The sequence below is a fragment of the Cnephaeus nilssonii genome (genome assembly GCF_951640355.1).
Source record: "Cnephaeus nilssonii genome assembly, chromosome: 4".
Classification (NCBI taxonomy): Eukaryota; Metazoa; Chordata; class Mammalia; order Chiroptera; family Vespertilionidae; genus Cnephaeus; species Cnephaeus nilssonii.
Genome location: NC_137075.1, coordinates 63,455,083 through 63,474,624, shown reverse-complemented (window position 1 = coordinate 63,474,624; position 19,542 = coordinate 63,455,083). Strand labels below are relative to the sequence as shown.

Here is a 19,542-nt window from a genome sequence, read left to right as displayed (position 1 = left end):
AAAGTTTTGACTTACTATTTTTTTTATTTTTGGAATGCTGGATGAATTTATTTATTTATTTATTTATTTACTTACTTACTTACTTACTTACTTACTTACTTAATTCTTTATTGTTTAAAGCAGTGGTCGCCAACCTTTCGGACCTCATGGACCACCGGTTGGCGACCGCTGGTTTAAAGTATTACATAGGTCTCCTTTTTCCCCCATTGGCCTCTCCCCAGAGTTTTGACTTACTATTCTTTCTTGTTTGATTTTCCTCTCAATTATATGAAATTTCTTTATAATCTAAAAAAGAGCTAAACTTAGGTACTTGTTGATAAAAATCTTTTTGGAGAGTTACCCATAATTTCATGAATCATGTTTTAAAAATTACTGTTGGTCATAATTTGACAAAATTTTTAAAGAGAAAAAAATGTTACTGAAACTGGAAAGCACGTGCTCTTTTATGTTCCAAAAGTTAACTGCAGTTTATTTGGTTTCAGGGAACACCACAGTTTCCTCAAACTGTGCCTGAAGCTTCTATCAAATCACCTTGCTCTTGCACTTGCGGGAGGGGTAGCTACCAGCATTCTTGGGAGACAGGCAGGTCCACTTCGAAATTTGCTCTTCAGACTGATGGACTCAACTGTCCCAGATGAAATCCAAGAGGTAAGAGTATAGGACTCATGAATCTGTATCTCAAGGCACATCTTTCTCTGAGGTTGTAGCTTAGAAATTCAACTATATCTTAGAAAACTTCATTTGGATGTTCTTTCCCCTACTCCTATTTTCTTGGGAGAACAAATGTCCTTTAAGAAAATAAAGCTCAAATGTCATTTCTGAGAAAACCTTTCATTCCCTGCTCTCCTGCCAGGTTAGGTTTCTCTTATATATGTTCTCATTGTATTGCATTGTATTGAAGTTGTCTATTTATAAACATGCCTGTTTTTGAACACCAGAAAATGAATTTATGAGCACAATGACCTAGCTTAATTTTTATTATGATAAAATACATATAATATAAAATTTACCATCTTAACTATTTTTAAGTGTACAGTTCAGGGGCATTAAATACATTCATAATGTTGTACAGCTATTACCACCATCCATCTCCATAACTTTTCATTTTATAAAATTGAAATTCTACATCCATGTTTAATAACTTCCCATTTTCCCTCCCTCCAGCTCCTGGCAATCACCATTCTACTTTTTGTCTCTATGACTTTGACATGCTAGGTGTGTCATATAAGTGGAATCATATACTGTTTGTCTATTCATGACTAGCTTGTTTTATTTATTACTAGAAGCCCAGCGTGCGAAATCGCGCGGCCCCGCCCACCCACGTGGTCTCACCATGCTCGCAGCCCTGCCCACCCGTGCTGGTCTTTGGTTGTTATGGCATTAGGGCCACTGGGTTTTTATAATATAGATAATGTCTTCAAGATTCATCTATGTTGTAGCATATGGCAGTGTTTACTTCTTTTTTAAGGCTGGATAACCTTCTGGTTCAGGCTCAATCCCCAGTGTGGGGCATGCAAGAATTTTTTGGCATGTGATTTACATGTCAATTTAAAATAAAACAAAAACAAAAATGGTGATTTTTCTGCTGCAGGGGCATGTCGCTGGGATGCTGCAGGTAAGAGTATTAACATTAACCTGAAACTGAGAATTTAATATCAGCAATAACGTAGTGAAATATTTTTTAAAAGGTTGAAAAGTACTGAAATAAAGTAAGGAAGTTAACTTAAACAAGTATCCTTAGAATCATTTATTTATTCCTTGAGCTTCCTTGGTAGCTACGCTGTCTTAAGAGAGTTCTTAGGATATGGATTCTCCCAGGGTGTGTATAAGGCCGTTTCTGTTGAGGACTGTTTTTATTCCTTTTTACTTCTCCCTAAAACTTCTAGTAATTTATCTGTTTTCAGCAATCACTGTTGCTGTGTTTTGTTTCTTTCTTTTTTAGTGCTATATTTTGAACCAATTGTAGACTTAAGGAAAAGTTGCATAAATAATAGGATTTTCATGTATCTGTCACCCAGTTTCTCCTATACTAATGTCTTACATAACCACAGTACAATGATCAAACCCTAGAAATTTCATTGGCTTAATACTATTAATTAAACTAAAAACCTTATTAGAAATTATATCAGTTTTCCACTAATGTCCTTGTTCTTTTGTAGGATCCTATTCAGGATTTAATTGTTATTTCTCCTTAGTCTTCTGCACTCTGTTATAGTTCCTTATCTTTCATGATTTGGACACTTCAGGAGTTCTGTTCAACTTTGCAGAGAGCCTTACGAGGCTCAGTGCTGTATTCAACACTAAATATTTGTTGGGTGATGATTATCTACTTAGTGGCAAATCTAAAATATGTATTCTGGCCTTCTTAAAGACATTTAAAGAAGGACTTGCATGCTTTCTTTTTTCACATACCACTTTTATTTAGATTTCCATGATCCACTTTCTATGATTTCTGTGATCCTAATATCAGTGGATTTATCTTATTTATTAAAAAGATAAGAACCAGGCCAATAAATACACTTTTCTTTTTTAATATTAGGTGGTAATTGAAACTCTGTCAGTGGGAGCAACCATGCTGTTACCTCCATTACGAGAACGTATGGAGTTACTTCATTCTCTTTTACCCCAAGGACCTGATAGATGGGAAAGCTTATCCAAAGGACAGGTGAGCTTCTACATGGTATCTAAGTAAACCAATAATATCACACACAAAACATAGAGAGAGGGAAATAAAACTAATCGATTGCCTTGTGTTTATGAAATAATACTGCACTTAACTTGGTGGTTCTGGTAAATCCTTGTATTTAATGTTTTCTGCTGGGAGAGTTCCCAGATTTCTAATGAAAGTGAAGTAAATGATAATTTATTAAATTATGTGAGGGAAATTATTAAAATTACGGCTCATTTTTCCAGTGTTGCTTACACTTTTAAATCAGAGACTTTTTAGTTTATTTGTAATGTACTGAGTTGAAATCAAGGGCCTGCACTACTATTGATTCCATGCCCAGAACTTTGTCTGAAATTGCTTACATAAAAAGTAAAAGATGACTATTATGAAAAAGTATTTGATGATATGAGTATGCTTATTCTTTTCTTTTTTAATATCTTCTGTACATTTAAGTAAATACATTTTGCTTAATCAAGTAGAACAATCAATTGTAGAGTTAAACATATCCAGGAAAAATGGTGCGTACTTGTATATAACATTCACAGATGCCTTGCAATGAGTATTTTACATTAACTTAGGTTTAAATTATGTATTTCAAACATTAGAATAAATAGTTTCATTGGTAATTCTGTAGAAGAATGTGTAGTATAGTTTATTTGTTGACATTTCTGACTCCTTTCTACTTACAGTGCTAAAATCATTATGCAGAATATGCCATTTTAGCTTAAGAGTTTTAGGTTTTATAATAAAGAGTGGAATAAAACTCTTAAGTTGCATTTTCCCAAGTGGTATTAATGGGATAGCTTTTCTTTTTTAAATTTTTTTTCTTTCTTTTTTTTCAAAGAGAGGAAAGGAGAGAAGTAGGGAGGGAGAAACATCGATGTGAGAGGGAAACATTGAAGAGTTGCCTCCCACATGCGCCCCTGACTGGGAACCGAACCCGCTACCTTTCAGTATATGGGATGATGCTCCAACTAACTGAGCCACACCAGCCGGGGCCAGATAGCTTTTCTTTTGATTACTTATTTGCTAAAAGATTATTGTTAATCAGGATATGTAGTGGATTATTTAGCATCATTAGTATAGTTTTTTTCTGGGATCCTTTTTCTTCTAGTGAGTTTTATGCTAATTCCTATTTTATCAATGGAAATATTTTTTTTTTTTTAGAGAATGCAACTGGATATCATTCTGACAAGTTTGCAAGATCATACCCATGTAGCCTCCTTACTTGGTTATAGCTCACCTTCTGATGCTGCTGACCTCTCTTCTGTGTGTACTGGCTATGGAAACCTGTCAGATCAACCTTATGGCACTCAGAGTTGCCATCCAGACACCCATCTTGCTGAAATTTTGATGAAGACTCTCTTAAGAAATTTAGGATTTTATACAGTAAGTTCTTTTTGTGTGTGTGGTTAAAATAATAATAATAATAATAATAATAATAATAATAATAATAAACCTCTTTGTTTTTAGAGGTGGAAGATATCACTTTAGGTCAAGATATTTTGACATTTAAACACTAATGAAATAAAGTTCCATACTCCACTCCTCCATAGGGTAAAAACATGTCAGATCTTCTGAAATATTGTGAGTGCCTACTGACTTATAATTGACAATTCCAAAGAGATTTATTTTAGAATTTTACCAAAAATTTTTTGATGTTAATGTACAAGAATAAACAGATACAAATAGTCAACAACATTTTGCAAGAGAGGAATAATGAGGATGGGTATAATAATGACTGACCTTTCTTATAATGAAACAATATGATTGGCACTAAGAATAGGCTGATCAACTGGAGAGAAGAAGGTGGACACTGTAGCTTTCCCTGCATTAGGGGGCCATTAATTTTTACTTTGTGGTGTTTCTTAAATCCATCTCTTTTTTTCTTTTCATTTCTATAGGTTCTAACTCAGGCCATCAGGACCTAATACTAATAGTAGTGTTATAGCTCTTTTCACTGTTGGTATCTTCTCAGCATCCTACTGCTGGAATAACCTTGTTTTATTAAAAAACAAGATTTTATTAAATTAAAACTTTTTCAGACCTTTCATCATTCGGCTTATACACCACTCTTGACCTCCTGCACAGGGTACACCTATCTTCTGCTTGCTCTTCTGTCTACCAATCTGTAACTTAAAAAAAAAATTATTGTTGAAAGTATCACATGTGTCCCCTTTTTCCCTCATTGACCCCCTCTGGCCCACCCCCATCCCCTGCCCCAGGCCTTCACCACCCTATTGTCTGTGTCCATGGATTATGCATATATGCATACAAGTTTTTTGGTTGATCTCTTCCCACCCACCAACCCACCCCCCACCTTATTCTAGGAATCCTTGCCCAAATAACCCCATCTAACCATAGCATTATAACTGCATACCCTTTAGCAATTTTTAGAGTCAAAGTGTACTGTATAACTTCGACTTGTTTGTGTATCCTTTCACATTGTCTCCTATGCCTCTTCAGTGTCAGGTCTGTATATTCTTTTTCTTCTATACAAGTCTTAGCATTTTGTTCTGCCTATATTAAAAAGTTGTTGACTAAATTAGAGTGATAGTTCTTATAAATTATTTTCTCTCAGATTTAAGAATGTAAATTTGACTTGATATTTGGCTATAAGTGGAATGGGAACAGTGTTATAGTATATCCATATCCACTTTTAAGAAACATTTATGCTGAATTAAAGTAGTTCCTTTATTATGTTTTTAGGGCTAAAGTAGATGTGTATATTATGTGGACATGGCAATAAAATACTACTTTTGGGCTAAAATCATAAATTATTGTTTCTTCCTGTTGTGATTTAAACCAAACTTGTCATGTTCCAAGATTTTAAAATAATGGTTCTTATCTTAACCTGTTTGGTCTGCTTTAACAATACCCTGGACTGGGTGGCTTATAAAGAACACAAATTTACTAATTAGTTTGCAGATGGGAAATCCAGGACCAAGGCACTGGAGGATTGGGTGGTTTATAGATTGCTGTCTTCTTGCCTGTGTCCTCACACTGGCAAGCTCTCTGTGATCTCTTCTGTAAGGGCATAATCCCATTCATGAGGGCTCTGCCCTCATAACAATTCACCTTCTAAAGATCCTGCTTCCAATTACTAAAATATTTGGGGAGATTAGGCTTCAACATATGAATTTTGAGGGGATACAAACAGTCAGTTTCTCTCTAATAGTGCTTATTTGGGAGTTTATAATGGTGCTTATATTGCAAGGGTCTTAAAATGTTCTGAGATCCTCTTTTGCATATTGTAAACAGACCATATATTATACATAAAGATGTTCATTGCATCATCTATATATATAAAACCCTAATATGCAAATAGACCGAACAGTGGAACAACCCAACAACCGGTCGCTATGACGTGTACCGACCACCAGGGGGCGCACGCAAAACATGGCAGGCATCAGCCGTGGTGTGCGGGGGTGCCAGACCAAGGCAGAGCACCAGTCGCTGTCATTGGGGCGAGCCTCTGGTGGTTACTGAAAATTCTTTGCTCCTGCGCGCCGCGGTCCTGCCCAGCACTTGCACCTGCTGCCAACACCAGCCCCATTTGCACCCACTGCCAGCACCGGAGCCGTTGCTCGTACCCACTGCCGGCGCCTGGCACCGGCCCCAATCACTCTGCGCCATTGGCGGGCATGAGCGGTTGGCTACCGGCCCTGATTGCCCCTCAGGGCTTCTCCACCTCCCCCTGCTCCTGAGGGACAGGGCTTCTCCACTTCCCCCTGCTCCTGAGGGACAGCCAGTGCCCACAGCTGCCTCTCGCACCCACTGCTGGTGCCAGCCCCGCTTGGATCCGCAGCCGGCGCCAGAGCCGCTGCTCACATGCACTGCCGGCGCCAGCGCCGGTCCCGATTGCTTGGCACTGTCAGCGGGTGCAAGTGGTGGCTGCTGGGCCTGATTGCCACTCAGGGCTTCTCCACCTCCCCCTGCTTCTGAAGGGTGATCGGGGCAGCAACTGCTGCTTGCACATGTTGATGGCGCCAGCCCCTCTCACACCTGCTGCTGGCGCAGGCCCCAATTGCTCAGCATGGTCAGCAGGTGCAAGCGGGGCCGGCGCCATCAGCGCATGGTAGCAGTGGCGGCTGGAGCAGGGCTTCCAGCAGAGAGGGGACCAGGGGCCATGCGAGGAGGGGCCAGGCTGGGGCACGGAGGATGGGGCGAGACCCGCCCCTGTGCCCACTGAAGCCTCGTGTCCCACAGTTCCTTTCAAGGTGCACAAATTTGTGCACTGGGCCCCTAGTTAATTATAACCAACTAGAGGCCCAGTGCACGAAATATGTGCATGGGTAGGGTCCCTAGCAGTTGCCAGCCGGGGCCTCCCTTCGCACCCGCCTGAGCCTGGCACTGCCTGCTCACCTGCTCCACCATCCTACTGCAGTCCTTCTGTCATCAGGGCCCATTGGGGCTGGCAGCGCCTCCATTGCTGCCTGCGCTGCATCACTGATGCCCGCCATGTTTTGCACCACCCCCTGGTGGTCAGTGCACATCTAACTCCCGGTCGGTCGAACTCCTGCCCGTAGGGACAATTTGCATATTAGCCTTTTATTATACAGGATATTATATAGGATAATAAGAAATTAGAAACAACTAAAATGTTTAAAATAGGGGAATGATTAAATTATGGTATCCTATCTAATAAAAGAGTGATATGCAAATTAACCACCACTCTGCTACACCCACAAGCCACGCCCACCAGCCAATCAGGAGCGAGTATGCAAATTAACCCCAACCAAGATGGCTGCAGCCACGGAGCAAGCAGGAGGCTTGGGTTTCCCCGGCAATGGAGGAAGCCAAGCTTTCCGCACACCCTGGCGCACGCAGGCCTCCACTCAAGGCTACAAAGTTTCAATTGTAGAAGATAAATAAATCCCAACAAAAATGGGGACAGCCACGGAGCTGGAGAGAGCAGGAGGCTTGAGTTGCCCCCGGCGATGGAGGGAGCCAAGCTCCTGCAGCCCTGGCCTGCCTTGGCCTCCACTCAAGCCTACAAAGTTTCAATTATAGAAGATAAATAAATCCCAGATACCAGGGCCTCCACTTGGGTTGCCGGGGGGCGTGGCTGACCTGCAAACCACCACAGGCCCCTCACCCAGGCCCCCCACACCCCAAGGGAACCCCCACCCTGATCCGGGACACCCTTCAGGGCAAACCAGCTGGCCCCCACCCATGCACCAGGCCTCTACCCTATCTAATACAAGAGTAATATGCAAATTGACCATCACTCCAACACAAGATGGCTGCCCCCATGTGGTCAAAGATGGCTGCCCCCATGTGGACACAAGATGGCCGCCACCAGATGGCCAGCAGGGGAGGGCAGTTGGGAGGGACCAGGTTTGCAAGGGAGGGCAGTTGGGGGCGATCAAGCCTGCAGGGGAAGGCAATTAGGGGTGACCAGGCCGGCAGAGGAGGGAAGTTGGGGGCGACTGGGCCTGCAGGGGAGGGCAGTTGGGGGGGACCCAGGCCTGAAGGGGAGAGCAGTTGGGGGAATCAGGCCTACAGGGGAGGGCAGTTAGGGGTGACCAGGCCTGCAGGGGAGGGCAGTTAGGGGCAAACAGGCTGGCAGGGTAGTAGTTAGGCATCAATCAGGCTGGCAGGGGAGTGGTAAGGGGGTGATCAGGCTGGCAGGCAGAAGCGGTTAGGGGCAATCAGGAAGGCAGGCAGGCGAGCAGTTGGGAGCCAGCAGTCCTGGATTGTGAGAGGGATGTCCAACTGCCCATTTAGGCCCAATCCTGTCTGGATTGAGGCTAAACGGGCAGTCGGACATCCCTCGAGGGGTCCCAGATTGGAGAGGGTGCAGGCTGGGCTGAGGGACACCCCCCCCCATGCACAAATTTCGTGTACCGGGCCTCTAGTTATCTAATATATAGTCCATATTCAAATTTCTGTAATTGTCCCAATAAATTGTCCTTTATAGCAGCTCCCTTTCAATCCAGGATCACATATTATATTTATCATCTCTACTTAGTCCACTTATTTATTTATTTTACTTTTTTTTTCAATCCTCATTCGAGGACATGCTTTTTAAATTGATTTGAGACAGACAGACAGACAGAGAGGGAGAGGAGAGAGAGAGGGGGGGGGTGGGAGAGGGAGAGGGAGAGAATGAGAGATTGGTTGCCTCCTGTACGCCTGTTGACTGGGGAATCGGAACCCACAGCCTTTTGGTGTATGGGACGACTCTCCAAGTAAGCCATCTGGCCAGGCCTAGTCCACTTATTTATTTTACTAGAAGCCCGGTGCACGAAATTCGTGCACGGAGGGGGGTTGTCCCTCAGCCCAGCTGGTACCCTCTCCAATATGGGACTCCTGGAGGGATGTCCGACTGCCCGTTTAAATGGGCAGTCGGACATCCCTCTCACAATCCAGGACTGCTGGCTCCCAACTGCTTGCCTGCCTGCCTTCCTGATTGCCCCTAACCGCTTCTGCCTGCCAGCCTGATCACCCCCTAACCACTCCGCTGCCAGCCTGGTTGATGCTTAACTGCTCCCCTGCCAGCCTGTTTGCCCCCAACTTCCCTCCTCTGCCGGCCTGGTCACCCCTAACTGCCCTCTCCTGCAGGGTTGATCACCTCCAACTGCCCTCCCTTGCAAGCCTGGTCCCTCTCAACTGCCCTCCCTTGCAGGCCGGGTGCCTCCCAACTGCCCTCTCCTGCTGGCCATCTTGTAGTGGCCATCTTGTGTCCACATGGGGGCAGGATCTTTGACCACATGGGGGCAGCTATATTGTGTGTTGCAGTGATGATCAATCTGTATATTACTCTTTTATTAGATAGGATAGAGGCCTGGTACAGGGGTGGGGGCCAGCTGGTTTGCCCTGAAGGGTGTCCCAGATCAGGGTGGGGTTCCCTTGGGGCGTGGGGCGGCCTGAGCGAGGGGCCTGTGGTGGTTTGCAGGCCGGCCACGCCTCCTGGCAACCCAAGGGGAGGCCCTGGTATCTGGAATTTATTTTACAATTAATTGAAACTTTTTAATTTATTCTACAATTGAAACTTTGTAGCCTGGGGCGGCAGCCATTTCTGGGGCAGCAGCCATTTCTGTGGCAGTTAATTCACCTTCTACAATTGAAACTTTGTAGCCTTAAGCGGGTGAGCCCGGCCAGGGTGTGCGGAAAGCTTTGCTTCCCCTGTTGCCGCCGGCAACCCTGGCCTGCTCTCTCAAGCTCCATTCTGCTGCCATTTGTTTGAATTTGTTTACCTTCTATAATTAAAACTTTGTAGCTTGAGTGGAGGCTTAGGCCTGCAACGGCTATGGAAAGCTTGGCTTGCTCTGTTACCAGGGAAACCTTGCTCTCTGTGGCTGTAGCCATCTTGGATTGGGGTTAATTTGCATACTCGCCCTGATTGGCTGGTGGGCGTGGCTTGGCTGGTGGGCGTGGGTTATGTAGCGGAGTGATGGTTAATTTGCATATTACCATTTTATTAGAGAGGATAGTCAGAAACAAATTTACTTTTTAAGAATTGGGATGTTAGAAATTCACAAGCATGTGAAAACAAAAACTTTACAGAAATCTGGAAAACAATTGCATTAAAATGTTGAAATATGTTGTCTTTGGGTACTGTACTATTTTCCTATTTCTTATTTTCTGTATTTTCAAAATTTCTTTTGGTGAAATAGGTATTATTTTTTAATGGAAAAAGAAATTGAGATTTCTTGATAAATCTTATCTAATAGCTAATAACAACATAGCAAAGATTTAAAAATATAATATTGAAGAAAGAAGACAATGGCTTTTTAAATCAGAATCATTTATGGTAGGTAGCACCTTTCATTTTCAAGTACTTCATTTATGATCTTCATTTATGTATCATTTTAGGATCAAGCATTTGGAGAGCTAGAAAAGAATAGTGATAAATTTCTGCTTGGAACATCATCTTCGGAGAACAGTCAGCCTGCTCATCTTCATGAACTGCTGTGTTCACTGCAGAAACAGCTGCTGGCATTTTGTCACATCAATAACATTAGCGAGGTATGTGATTCTTTGTCTCTCTCAGGGACCTTGGAACTCAAGATATTTGGTTAAGCCATGACATTTTTGTACCTTGAATCTTTCGAAGTGTAATAATTTAGCAACTTTTCCTCCTCAGAATTCAAGCAGTGTGGCATTGCTTCATAAACATCTTCAGCTCTTGTTGCCTCATGCCACAGATATTTATTCACGTTCTGCAAATTTGCTCAAAGAAAGTCCTTGGAATGGCAGTGTTGGAGAAAAATTAAGAGGTATGTTTAGAACTAGGTTTCAGTTTTTATCAGTGGTTATAAAGTAAGAGTCCTTAGCCTTTCCAAAGCCGTATGAGGGCCTGAAACCTCTGAGTAGAATAAGAATGATCTTGAATCTCCTTATTGAAAACCCCTTTGATTTGGGTTGATTTTGGGGTGATGGTAATAGTGATTGATCTGGTTAACCTTAAAAGAAGCTATTGGCATAACAGAGACCTAATTTTAAGGCATTGGATGATATATACTCAAAATGATTAATTTTAAATGGCATAAAGTGAGATTTTTAATTTGCTATTTCCTTACCTTCAACATTTTTCAGTGTTCCTTTTTCCTTCTTGAAATGCCTTTTTTTCCTTGGGCTTCTGTGTAGTCATAATCTGTTTTTACTCATATATCTCTGGTCACTGTTTTTCATTGGTTCCTATAAACTCCTCTTTCTTGGACAAGCCCTTTAATGTGTATGATTCTCTGAATTTTGCCCTAAACCCTCATTTCTCCCTGAATGATCCTATCTGGTCCCATTGCTTTTAACCACCATGTGTATGTTGACTCCTGTATCTGCACCTAGGTGAGAACTTCCCTTTTCACATGGGCCTTTCTCTAGGTACCTACTGGTGTCTTTTTGTTGTTGTTGTTTTAAAGGGAACTAAAATTCAGTATGTCTGTCCAAAACCAATTTACTCTGAAGTTCCCCCTCTGAATAAAGAAACTGCTTACTAGACATTTCCATTTTGCTGTTGCACAGGCATTTAAAATTTAATCCATTCAAACTGAACTCATCTCTGAATGATCCACCCAAAATACAATGAAATATTGAAACAAATATGATTTAAACCTGATACTGATAATAAAAAGATAGATGCTTTGAGGTGATGTTAATTTTTTAAAATAAATTTGGTTTAAAAAACATAAAAGGCTTCCCTCACTAAAATGTAAGCACTATGAGGGCAGGAATTTTTATGTCTTTTTTCATGACTGTATCTCACCTAGAACAGTGCTTGGTATGTTGTATAGGTACTCAGGAAATATTTTTTTAGTAAATCTAAAAAGGATAAATTTGTGAATCAGAAATTCATAATGCATTTTAAGGGAAGGAGCTATAATCTTTTGAATTTGTTGGCATGAGGATACGTATGCTTTCCCACAAAGTGTCTGTTGGTGGCACTCTCTGCAAGTGAGTAAACACTAATACCCCACCACCTACCAGGTAGGTGTTCAACTAAAAGTTACTGAATTAGTGTACTGTAGTTCTAAGTTAAAATTTATTGGTTTTTAGGTTTGTAACATGTTGAATTGATCCATGTTGAATTTCTTACCCTTCATAGATGTGATATATGTCTCGGCTGCAGGCAGTATGCTCTGCCAGATTGTTAATTCTCTACTGTTACTCCCTGTGTCCGTGGCTCGGCCTTTATTGAGTTACCTCCTCGACTTGTTGCCACCTCTTGATTGCCTTAATAGACTCCTGCCAGCTGCCGCTCTTTTAGAAGACCAAGAGTTACAGTGGCCTCTTCATGGTAAGTAAAGATGGTAAAAGAGCAAATAATGCTTTTGAGAAAAGTTGTTCTTTGCATTCATCAGGTAAGTTCTATTTGTATGTGTTACGTAATGAAAAAGATAAAGTTGTCATCTTCTCAGAGATTATAGTCTAATGTGGGCTCTTATATGGGAAAACATTACTAAGTTGCTCATGTATAACAATGTCACGAGGAGAATCTTTATATGGTCAGCAGGTTTGAATGGTATATTTCATTGATTCTAAGAAACTTTTTTTTACCTAAATTTTGACATGGTTTAAATTAGAAAACATCTTACAATGGATGATAGGGAAGCTTTCTTTGCTTTTCTTTTCTTCCTTTCTTTTCTCTTCTTTTCTTTTCTTTAATGTTCTTATTAATTTAAGAGAGAGAGAGAGAGAGAGAGAGAGAGAGAGAGAGAGAGAGAGAAACATCGATATTAGAGAGATACATCTATCAGTCCCTCCCATATGCACCTGGACCTAGGATTGAGCCCACAATCTGAGTATGTGCCCTGACTGGGAATTGAACCAGTGACCTTTTGGTGCCCTGGACAATACTCAACCAACTGAGTCACACTGGCCAGGGCAGAAACCCATTCTTTCATAATTCAGTCAGCAGCATAAGGACACATTTTATAGTCAATAGATGGATTTGATTTTTAAAGTTTTATTTCTTGCCCTAGCTGGTTTGGCTCAGTGGATAGAGCGTTGGCCTGCAGGCTGAAGGGTCCCGGGTTTCATTCCAGTCAAGGGCACTAGCCTGGGTGTGGGCTCGATCCCCAGTAGCGGGTGTGCAGGAAGCAGCCGATCAATGATTCTCTCTCATCATTGATGTTTCTATCTCTTTCTCCCTTCCCCTTTCTGAAATCAATAAAAAAATATTTTTAAAAAAGTTTTATTTCCTAAGTACAAAAATTTTTAGTTTTAAATTTCTATTTGACAGTAAAATATTTTTTATTTTGGTTGGATATATAGATAACTGAATGCAAAAGATGGAAATTGGGAACCTATTAGATATTTTGTAGGAAATGACATTCTGATTTTAGGCATGACACTCGAATTTGCTTAATTTATAAAATGCTGATGATTCTATATAGTTGAATATAGCTTAAAATATCATGTCTAGAAAACAGTGTGTTTTCCCACTGAAGTCTATCTATCCTAAGGCTATCAAAGGAGTTTTAAAGCATTTGAAATTTAAGTGAGGTCACATGTTTTGATCCTGGACTAATGCATAAAAAGATCCTAGATTTTAGTCTTGGCTTTGCTAGTAATTTGGCTGTCTGATCTTGGGCAAGTCACTTACAACTTCTTAAAGGCTTTGTTTCTCCTGGAAAGATTAAGATTGACAAGATGACATTGAGGGCCTGTATTACTTTAACATTGTATGGTTCTGTGACAACTGGATCTAGATGAAGTCAAGTGTCAAGGTTACAACTGTATTCTGATGTTGATTAGGCTTAATATGGAGCCATTTGAGGTTTACCCTTCCTTTGCAATAGCATCTCAGAACTTTGCATTAGGTGATTAGGTGTCATTTTATTTTGGATTTTTGCATCTGTGTTTATAATTGATATTTTTCTATAATTTTTCTGAGATGCTATTACAGTATTGTTGCATTATTTTTACTACCACCATTATATCAACCTCATAATATCAGTTTAGAATCTTCCTTTTTTCCCCCCTTTTCTCTGAAATAATTTGTCTAAGATAGGGATTATTTTTTCTTGAGGTTTATAAGACTATCTATAAAACTATCTGACCCTGGTTTTTTTTAGATAGATTTTGGCTATTAGTTTTCTTTCTTAGAGGTTTTGTTCTCTTTCAGCTTTTTGTTTTTTTATCAAGCCCATTTTGGAAATTGATATTTTTCCAGAAAATATCATTTGCTGGTTTTCATTTATTGATATAAAATTGTTCATAATATTCACTGATGGTTTCTAAAAATCTCTATTGTATCTGTTGTTAAATCCTCTTGTTTATTCCTAATTAAAAAACATGTTTTAAAATCCTTATCCAAGGATATGTTTTTATTGATTTTAGAGAGAAGATTAATAGGAGGGGAGAGGGAGAGAGAGAAACATTGGTATGAGAGAAGAACATCAATCAGTTGCCTCCTGTATGCACCCTGACCAGGGATCAAACCCGCAACCTTCCCCGGGAATTGAACCTTCAACTTCTCAGTGTATATGGGATGATGCTCCAACCAACTGAGACACACCAGCAGGGCTTTTATTCCTAACTTTTGAATTTTTTTAGGATTACTTTTATTAGAGGTTTGTCCATCTTTATTAGTCTTCTCAAATAACCAATTTTGGATTTGGTTTCTCCCCTCCCCCCCTTAATCCCCCCTACACACAATTTCACCGATATCTGTTTTTATCTTTATGGCTAAGTTTTATCTTTATGGTATAGTTTTTTTAATGTGAAGAACTGTTGAAAACAAATGTACAAAAAGAAAGCATGGGTCTGGATCTTAGTATAATTCTCAATTCAAGCTTTAAAAGTATTAATACTAAATGTCATTTTACTAAATCAACCTTGTTTTGATTTTGGAGGAATGAGTAGTCTCAAGTACTCTTATGGTAAAATTTGATCTGGATAATGGAAAGTAGGAATACAATCCTTTGGGGTAATTCTGTCATATACTATTTTAATGTTTATCTTAAAATTAATAATTTTACAAAGAAAAATTTTGATAGCATAACTTACCAAAGGGAATATATACAGAAAATGTTATAATTTCTTTTCATTGTAAAATTATTTTGCTTCAACATCTTATTGTAATGCAAGAGAAAGCTTGAGAATCTTGAATACCTGATAAGGACACAATTACTAATGATTTTTGTCTTCAGGAGGGCCAGAACTGATCGATCCTGCTGGCTTGCCATTACCTCAGCCAGCCCAGTCCTGGGTGTGGCTTGTGGATCTGGAAAGAACCATTGCTCTCCTTATTGGGCGATGTCTTGGTGGCATGCTTCAGGGCTCCCCTGTGTCTCCGGAGGAACAGGACACTGCATATTGGATGAAAACACCACTTTTTAGTGACGGTGTAGAAATGGACACCCCTCAGTTAGGTAATGTGCTTTTTCACAACATTTAAAATATGTAGTTATGTTTGTACTTCCATTGGAGATTTCATTTATTCTGGATTTGCTGAATAGAAAACTGATAGGAAACTAAAGTGGCATTTGCAGGGTAGGGGATTTGAGACTGTAAATTGGAGCTCTCAGAAAAAGTTAAATCCTGCAATATCATGTAGTGAAAAGAGCCTCTAAAACAGGAAAATGAAGGCCTAGTCCTACTCTGTCATTATTTATCACTCATTTGGGGCAATTTATCTAATCCATAAAAATGGGAAAATTCTTAATTATTTGTCTTCTGGGGCTTAGAGGTTATGAAACTGCTTCATAGAATATAAAGCTTTGTAAGTTTACCACCATGACTTACCAGTGCTCAGTTTTCAAACACCTCTCAGATGTGAGTGGCAGTCCTCCTCCTAGCCGGTCCTGCTTTCATGTTGTTGTTACCTTGTGTGAGTCTTTATTTTTTTTCTCCCTATTTATGGTATCTTTGGAGATTCCTTTGTTCTGCCTCATCTTCTACTTGTCTACTTTGCTGGGAAGCTAGCTCTCTGTCTGAACATGAGGATTTCTCCAGTTCCTGAACAGATAATCTAGTTGTTTATCTAGGATAGGTCCTTTAATCTCTCTGGGTTTCTCATTTTAATCCATAAAATAATGAGTTAGATTAGAAAGCCTATGTGGTCATATTAGATCTAAAGTTCATTATCTATATATATATATAAAAGGCTAAGTGTCCGTCCATACATCTGACTGGCAGCTATGATACGCACTGACCACCAGGGGGCAGATACTCAGCGCAGGAGCTGCCATAACGTGCACTGGCCATTTAAAAATAAACAACACCATGGACCTGGCGCCAACCAACCAACCAGCACTCTGCTTCCCCCAAGTGGGACACAGGTCCCACCACCACCCCGGAGCGACATCCCACCAAGTCGCAGCCAACGCTGCCAAGGTTTCCTGGTGCAAAATGCGGCACACAGCCCAGCTCAGCCCAGAAACATTCGCTGTGGGCACCAGGTAATGACGTCATATAGCAATACCCGGCCTCTTCTCCCTAGCGGCTAGTCTCCTTCAGCCCAGGAACCCGACTTGCTTTATAACCAGGTGCAAACATTTTACAGTTTAACCAAATGTCTGTGAAGTGTTTTCCCGTGCCTCATCTCATTTTATCCTCACAGAAGTCTTAGAGTAGGTAGATAGGAGACTCAGTAGAATACTATTTTCTTTTCATTAGCCAGAAAATGAAGATTTAGAAAGTTTAGAAACTTGACCTGACTGAAAAGAGATAAGAAATGGTGGACCTTGAAAATGACTTCAGGTTTTCTCACTGTGCAGAATGTAGTCAAACACTGCTGCAGTTAAATATTTTACTTTGTTCTCCCTGTGTGATCTACAATAATAATCTGTTTCATGTTGATATTTACTGCTATGTTGCTGACAATTACCTGAAAGAGAAGTGGGGTGCTTCACTAGGCTGGAAAAAAGTTTAGCTAAATTAGAAAGCGGGTCTAATTAAGCAAGTTTATCCTATCTAATAAAAGAGTAATATGCAAATTAACCACCACTCCGCTACACCGCAAGCCATGCCCACCAGCCAATCAGGAGCAAGTATGCAAATTAACCCAACCAAGATGGCTGCGGCCACGGAGCGAGCAGGAGGCTTGGGTTCCCCCGGCAATGGAGGAAGCCAAGCTTTCTACACACCCAGGCACACGCAGGCCTCCACTCAAGGCTACAAAGTTTCAATTATAGAAGATAAATAAATCCCAACAAAAATGGTGGCAGCCACGGAGCTGGAGAGAGCAGGAGGCTTGGGTTGCCCCTGGTGATGGAGGAAGCCAAGCTCCTGCAGCCCTGGCCTGCCTTGGCCTCCGCTACAAAGTTTCAATTATAGAAGATAAATAAATCCCAACAAAAATGGCTGCGGCCACGGAGTAAGCAGGAGGCTTGGCTCCGCTCAAGGCTACACAGTTTCAATTATAGAAGATAAATAAATCCCAGATACCAGGGCCTCCGCTTGGGTCGCCGGGGGGCGTGGACGGCCTGCAAACCACCACAGGCCCCTTGCCCAGGCCATCCCACGCCCCAAGGGAACACCCACCCTGATCTGGGACACCTTTCAGGGCAAACCAGCTGGCCCCCACTCGTGCACCAGGCCTCTATCCTATATAATAAAAGAGTAATATGCAAATTGACCATCACTCCAACACACAAGATGGCTGCCCCCATGTGGACACAAGATGGCCGCCACAAGATGGCCATGACCAGGCCTGCAAGGGAGGGTAGTTGTGGGCAATCAGGCCAGCAGGGGAGGGCAGTTGGGAGGGACCAGGCCTGCAAGGGAGGGCAATTGGGGGCGGTCAAGCCTGCAGGGGAGGTCAGTTAGGGGTGACCAGGCCGGCAGAGGAGGGAAGTTGGGGGCGACTGGGCCTGCAGGGGAGGGCAGTTGGGGGGTACCCAGGCCTGCAGGGGAGAGCAGTTGCAGGGGACCAGGCCTGCAGGGGAGGGCAGTTAGGGGCAAACAGGTTGGCAGGGGAGCAGTTAGGCATCAATCAGGCTGGCAGTGAGTGGTTAGGGGGTGATCAGGCTGGCAGGCAGAAGCGGTTAGGGGCAATCAGGAAGGCAGGCAGGCGAGCAGTTGGGAGCCAGCAGTCCTGGATTGTGAGAGGGATGTCCGACTGCCCGTTTAGGATCGGGCCTAAACAGGCAGTCGGACATCACTCGAGGGGTCCCAGATTGGAGAGGGTGCAGGCTGGGCTGAGGGACACCCCCCCATGCATGAATTTCGTGCACCAGGCCTCTAGTTACATATATATAAAAGGCTAAGTTGACTTGTGCATACATGATACATATAAAGCTCTCGCTGGCACCAATCGCACACGTGTGTTTCCATCTGTTGTTGTTGATCGTGAATTTGGTTAACACTGCTATTATAGAGAATGGGTGAGTAGCGATATTAAAATATTTCTTATAATTAATTTTCTTTCAATTTGCATGAATCATGCAGCGGGACACTGGTTTCTCATAAGAGAAAGAGACTCAGAGAGTATCCAAGAAGTAAAGTCTAAGAGAAATCTCATTCTAAGAGAATCTTAAGAGAAAAAAACAAGCCCTCGCCGGTTTGGCTCAGTGGATAGAGCGTCAGCCTGCGGACTGAGGGGTCTCAGGTTCGATTCCAGTCAAGGGCAATGTACCTTGGTTGCAGACACATCCCCAGTAGAGGGTGTGCAGGAGGCTGCTGACCAGTGTTTCTCTCTCATTGATGTTTCTAATTCTCTTTCCCTCTCCCTTCCTCTCTGTAAAAAATCAATAAAATATATTTTTTTTAAAAGAGAAAAAAACAAGAAGTAGAAACCAAGACAAAAATCACAGAAAGATTCTGCTTTGGGGTGGAAGGATAGAGAGTGGAGTAAAGAGAGCTGTTGAAGATTTTCTTCCTTTTCCAAATAAGAGTATATATGTATATTCATAATTTTATTATGAACCAGAAGGTGAGTCTGGCCATAGCTGATGAATGCTAGACTGGTACTTTATGATACATGTATCAAAAAATGTAAAATCATGGTTTTTCAAGCAATATTTAACATCATAAAGATGGTTACAGTACTATCAGTGTTTAACTGTGTGTTAGCCCCAGATGTCCTCCTTGGACAAAAGTATAGCTCTACCTTTCTCATATTTCTGTTATATTTACTTTAACTGGACTTTAGTATGAATAAAATCACTTCGTTTCTTTTTTTCTTTTTATTGAGCTTATTGGGGTGACACTGGTTAGCAAAATTATACAGGTTTCAGGCGCTCAATTCTACAACACATCATCTGTATACTATATTGTGTGTTTACCACCTCCAGTCAATTTATTCTCCCTATACCCAGCCCGCGCCCCCCTCCCCCCCCCCAATAGGACAGCTGTCAGTCTACTTTCTCTGAGTCTGTTTCTATTTTGCTTGTTAGTTCATTTGTACATTGGACTCCACATATGAGTGAAAAATCATATGGTACTTGTCTTTCTCTGACTGGCTTATTTCATTTTTAGTTTTC

General features: G+C 41.5%; 1 protein-coding gene across 1 annotated transcript in view; it reads left to right on the top strand.

Moving 5' to 3' along the window:
- HERC1 (HECT and RLD domain containing E3 ubiquitin protein ligase family member 1) overlaps positions 1-19,542 on the top strand; it is a 174,190-nt gene that overhangs the window by 53,799 nt on the left and 100,849 nt on the right. Inside the window, exons 12-18 of the mRNA XM_079769878.1 lie at positions 483-648; positions 2,540-2,665; positions 3,836-4,057; positions 10,490-10,642; positions 10,761-10,893; positions 12,219-12,410; positions 15,268-15,489. Of these exons, the coding sequence (XP_079626004.1) occupies positions 483-648; positions 2,540-2,665; positions 3,836-4,057; positions 10,490-10,642; positions 10,761-10,893; positions 12,219-12,410; positions 15,268-15,489 (1,214 nt within the window). The remainder of the gene's footprint in view (positions 1-482; positions 649-2,539; positions 2,666-3,835; positions 4,058-10,489; positions 10,643-10,760; positions 10,894-12,218; positions 12,411-15,267; positions 15,490-19,542) is intronic.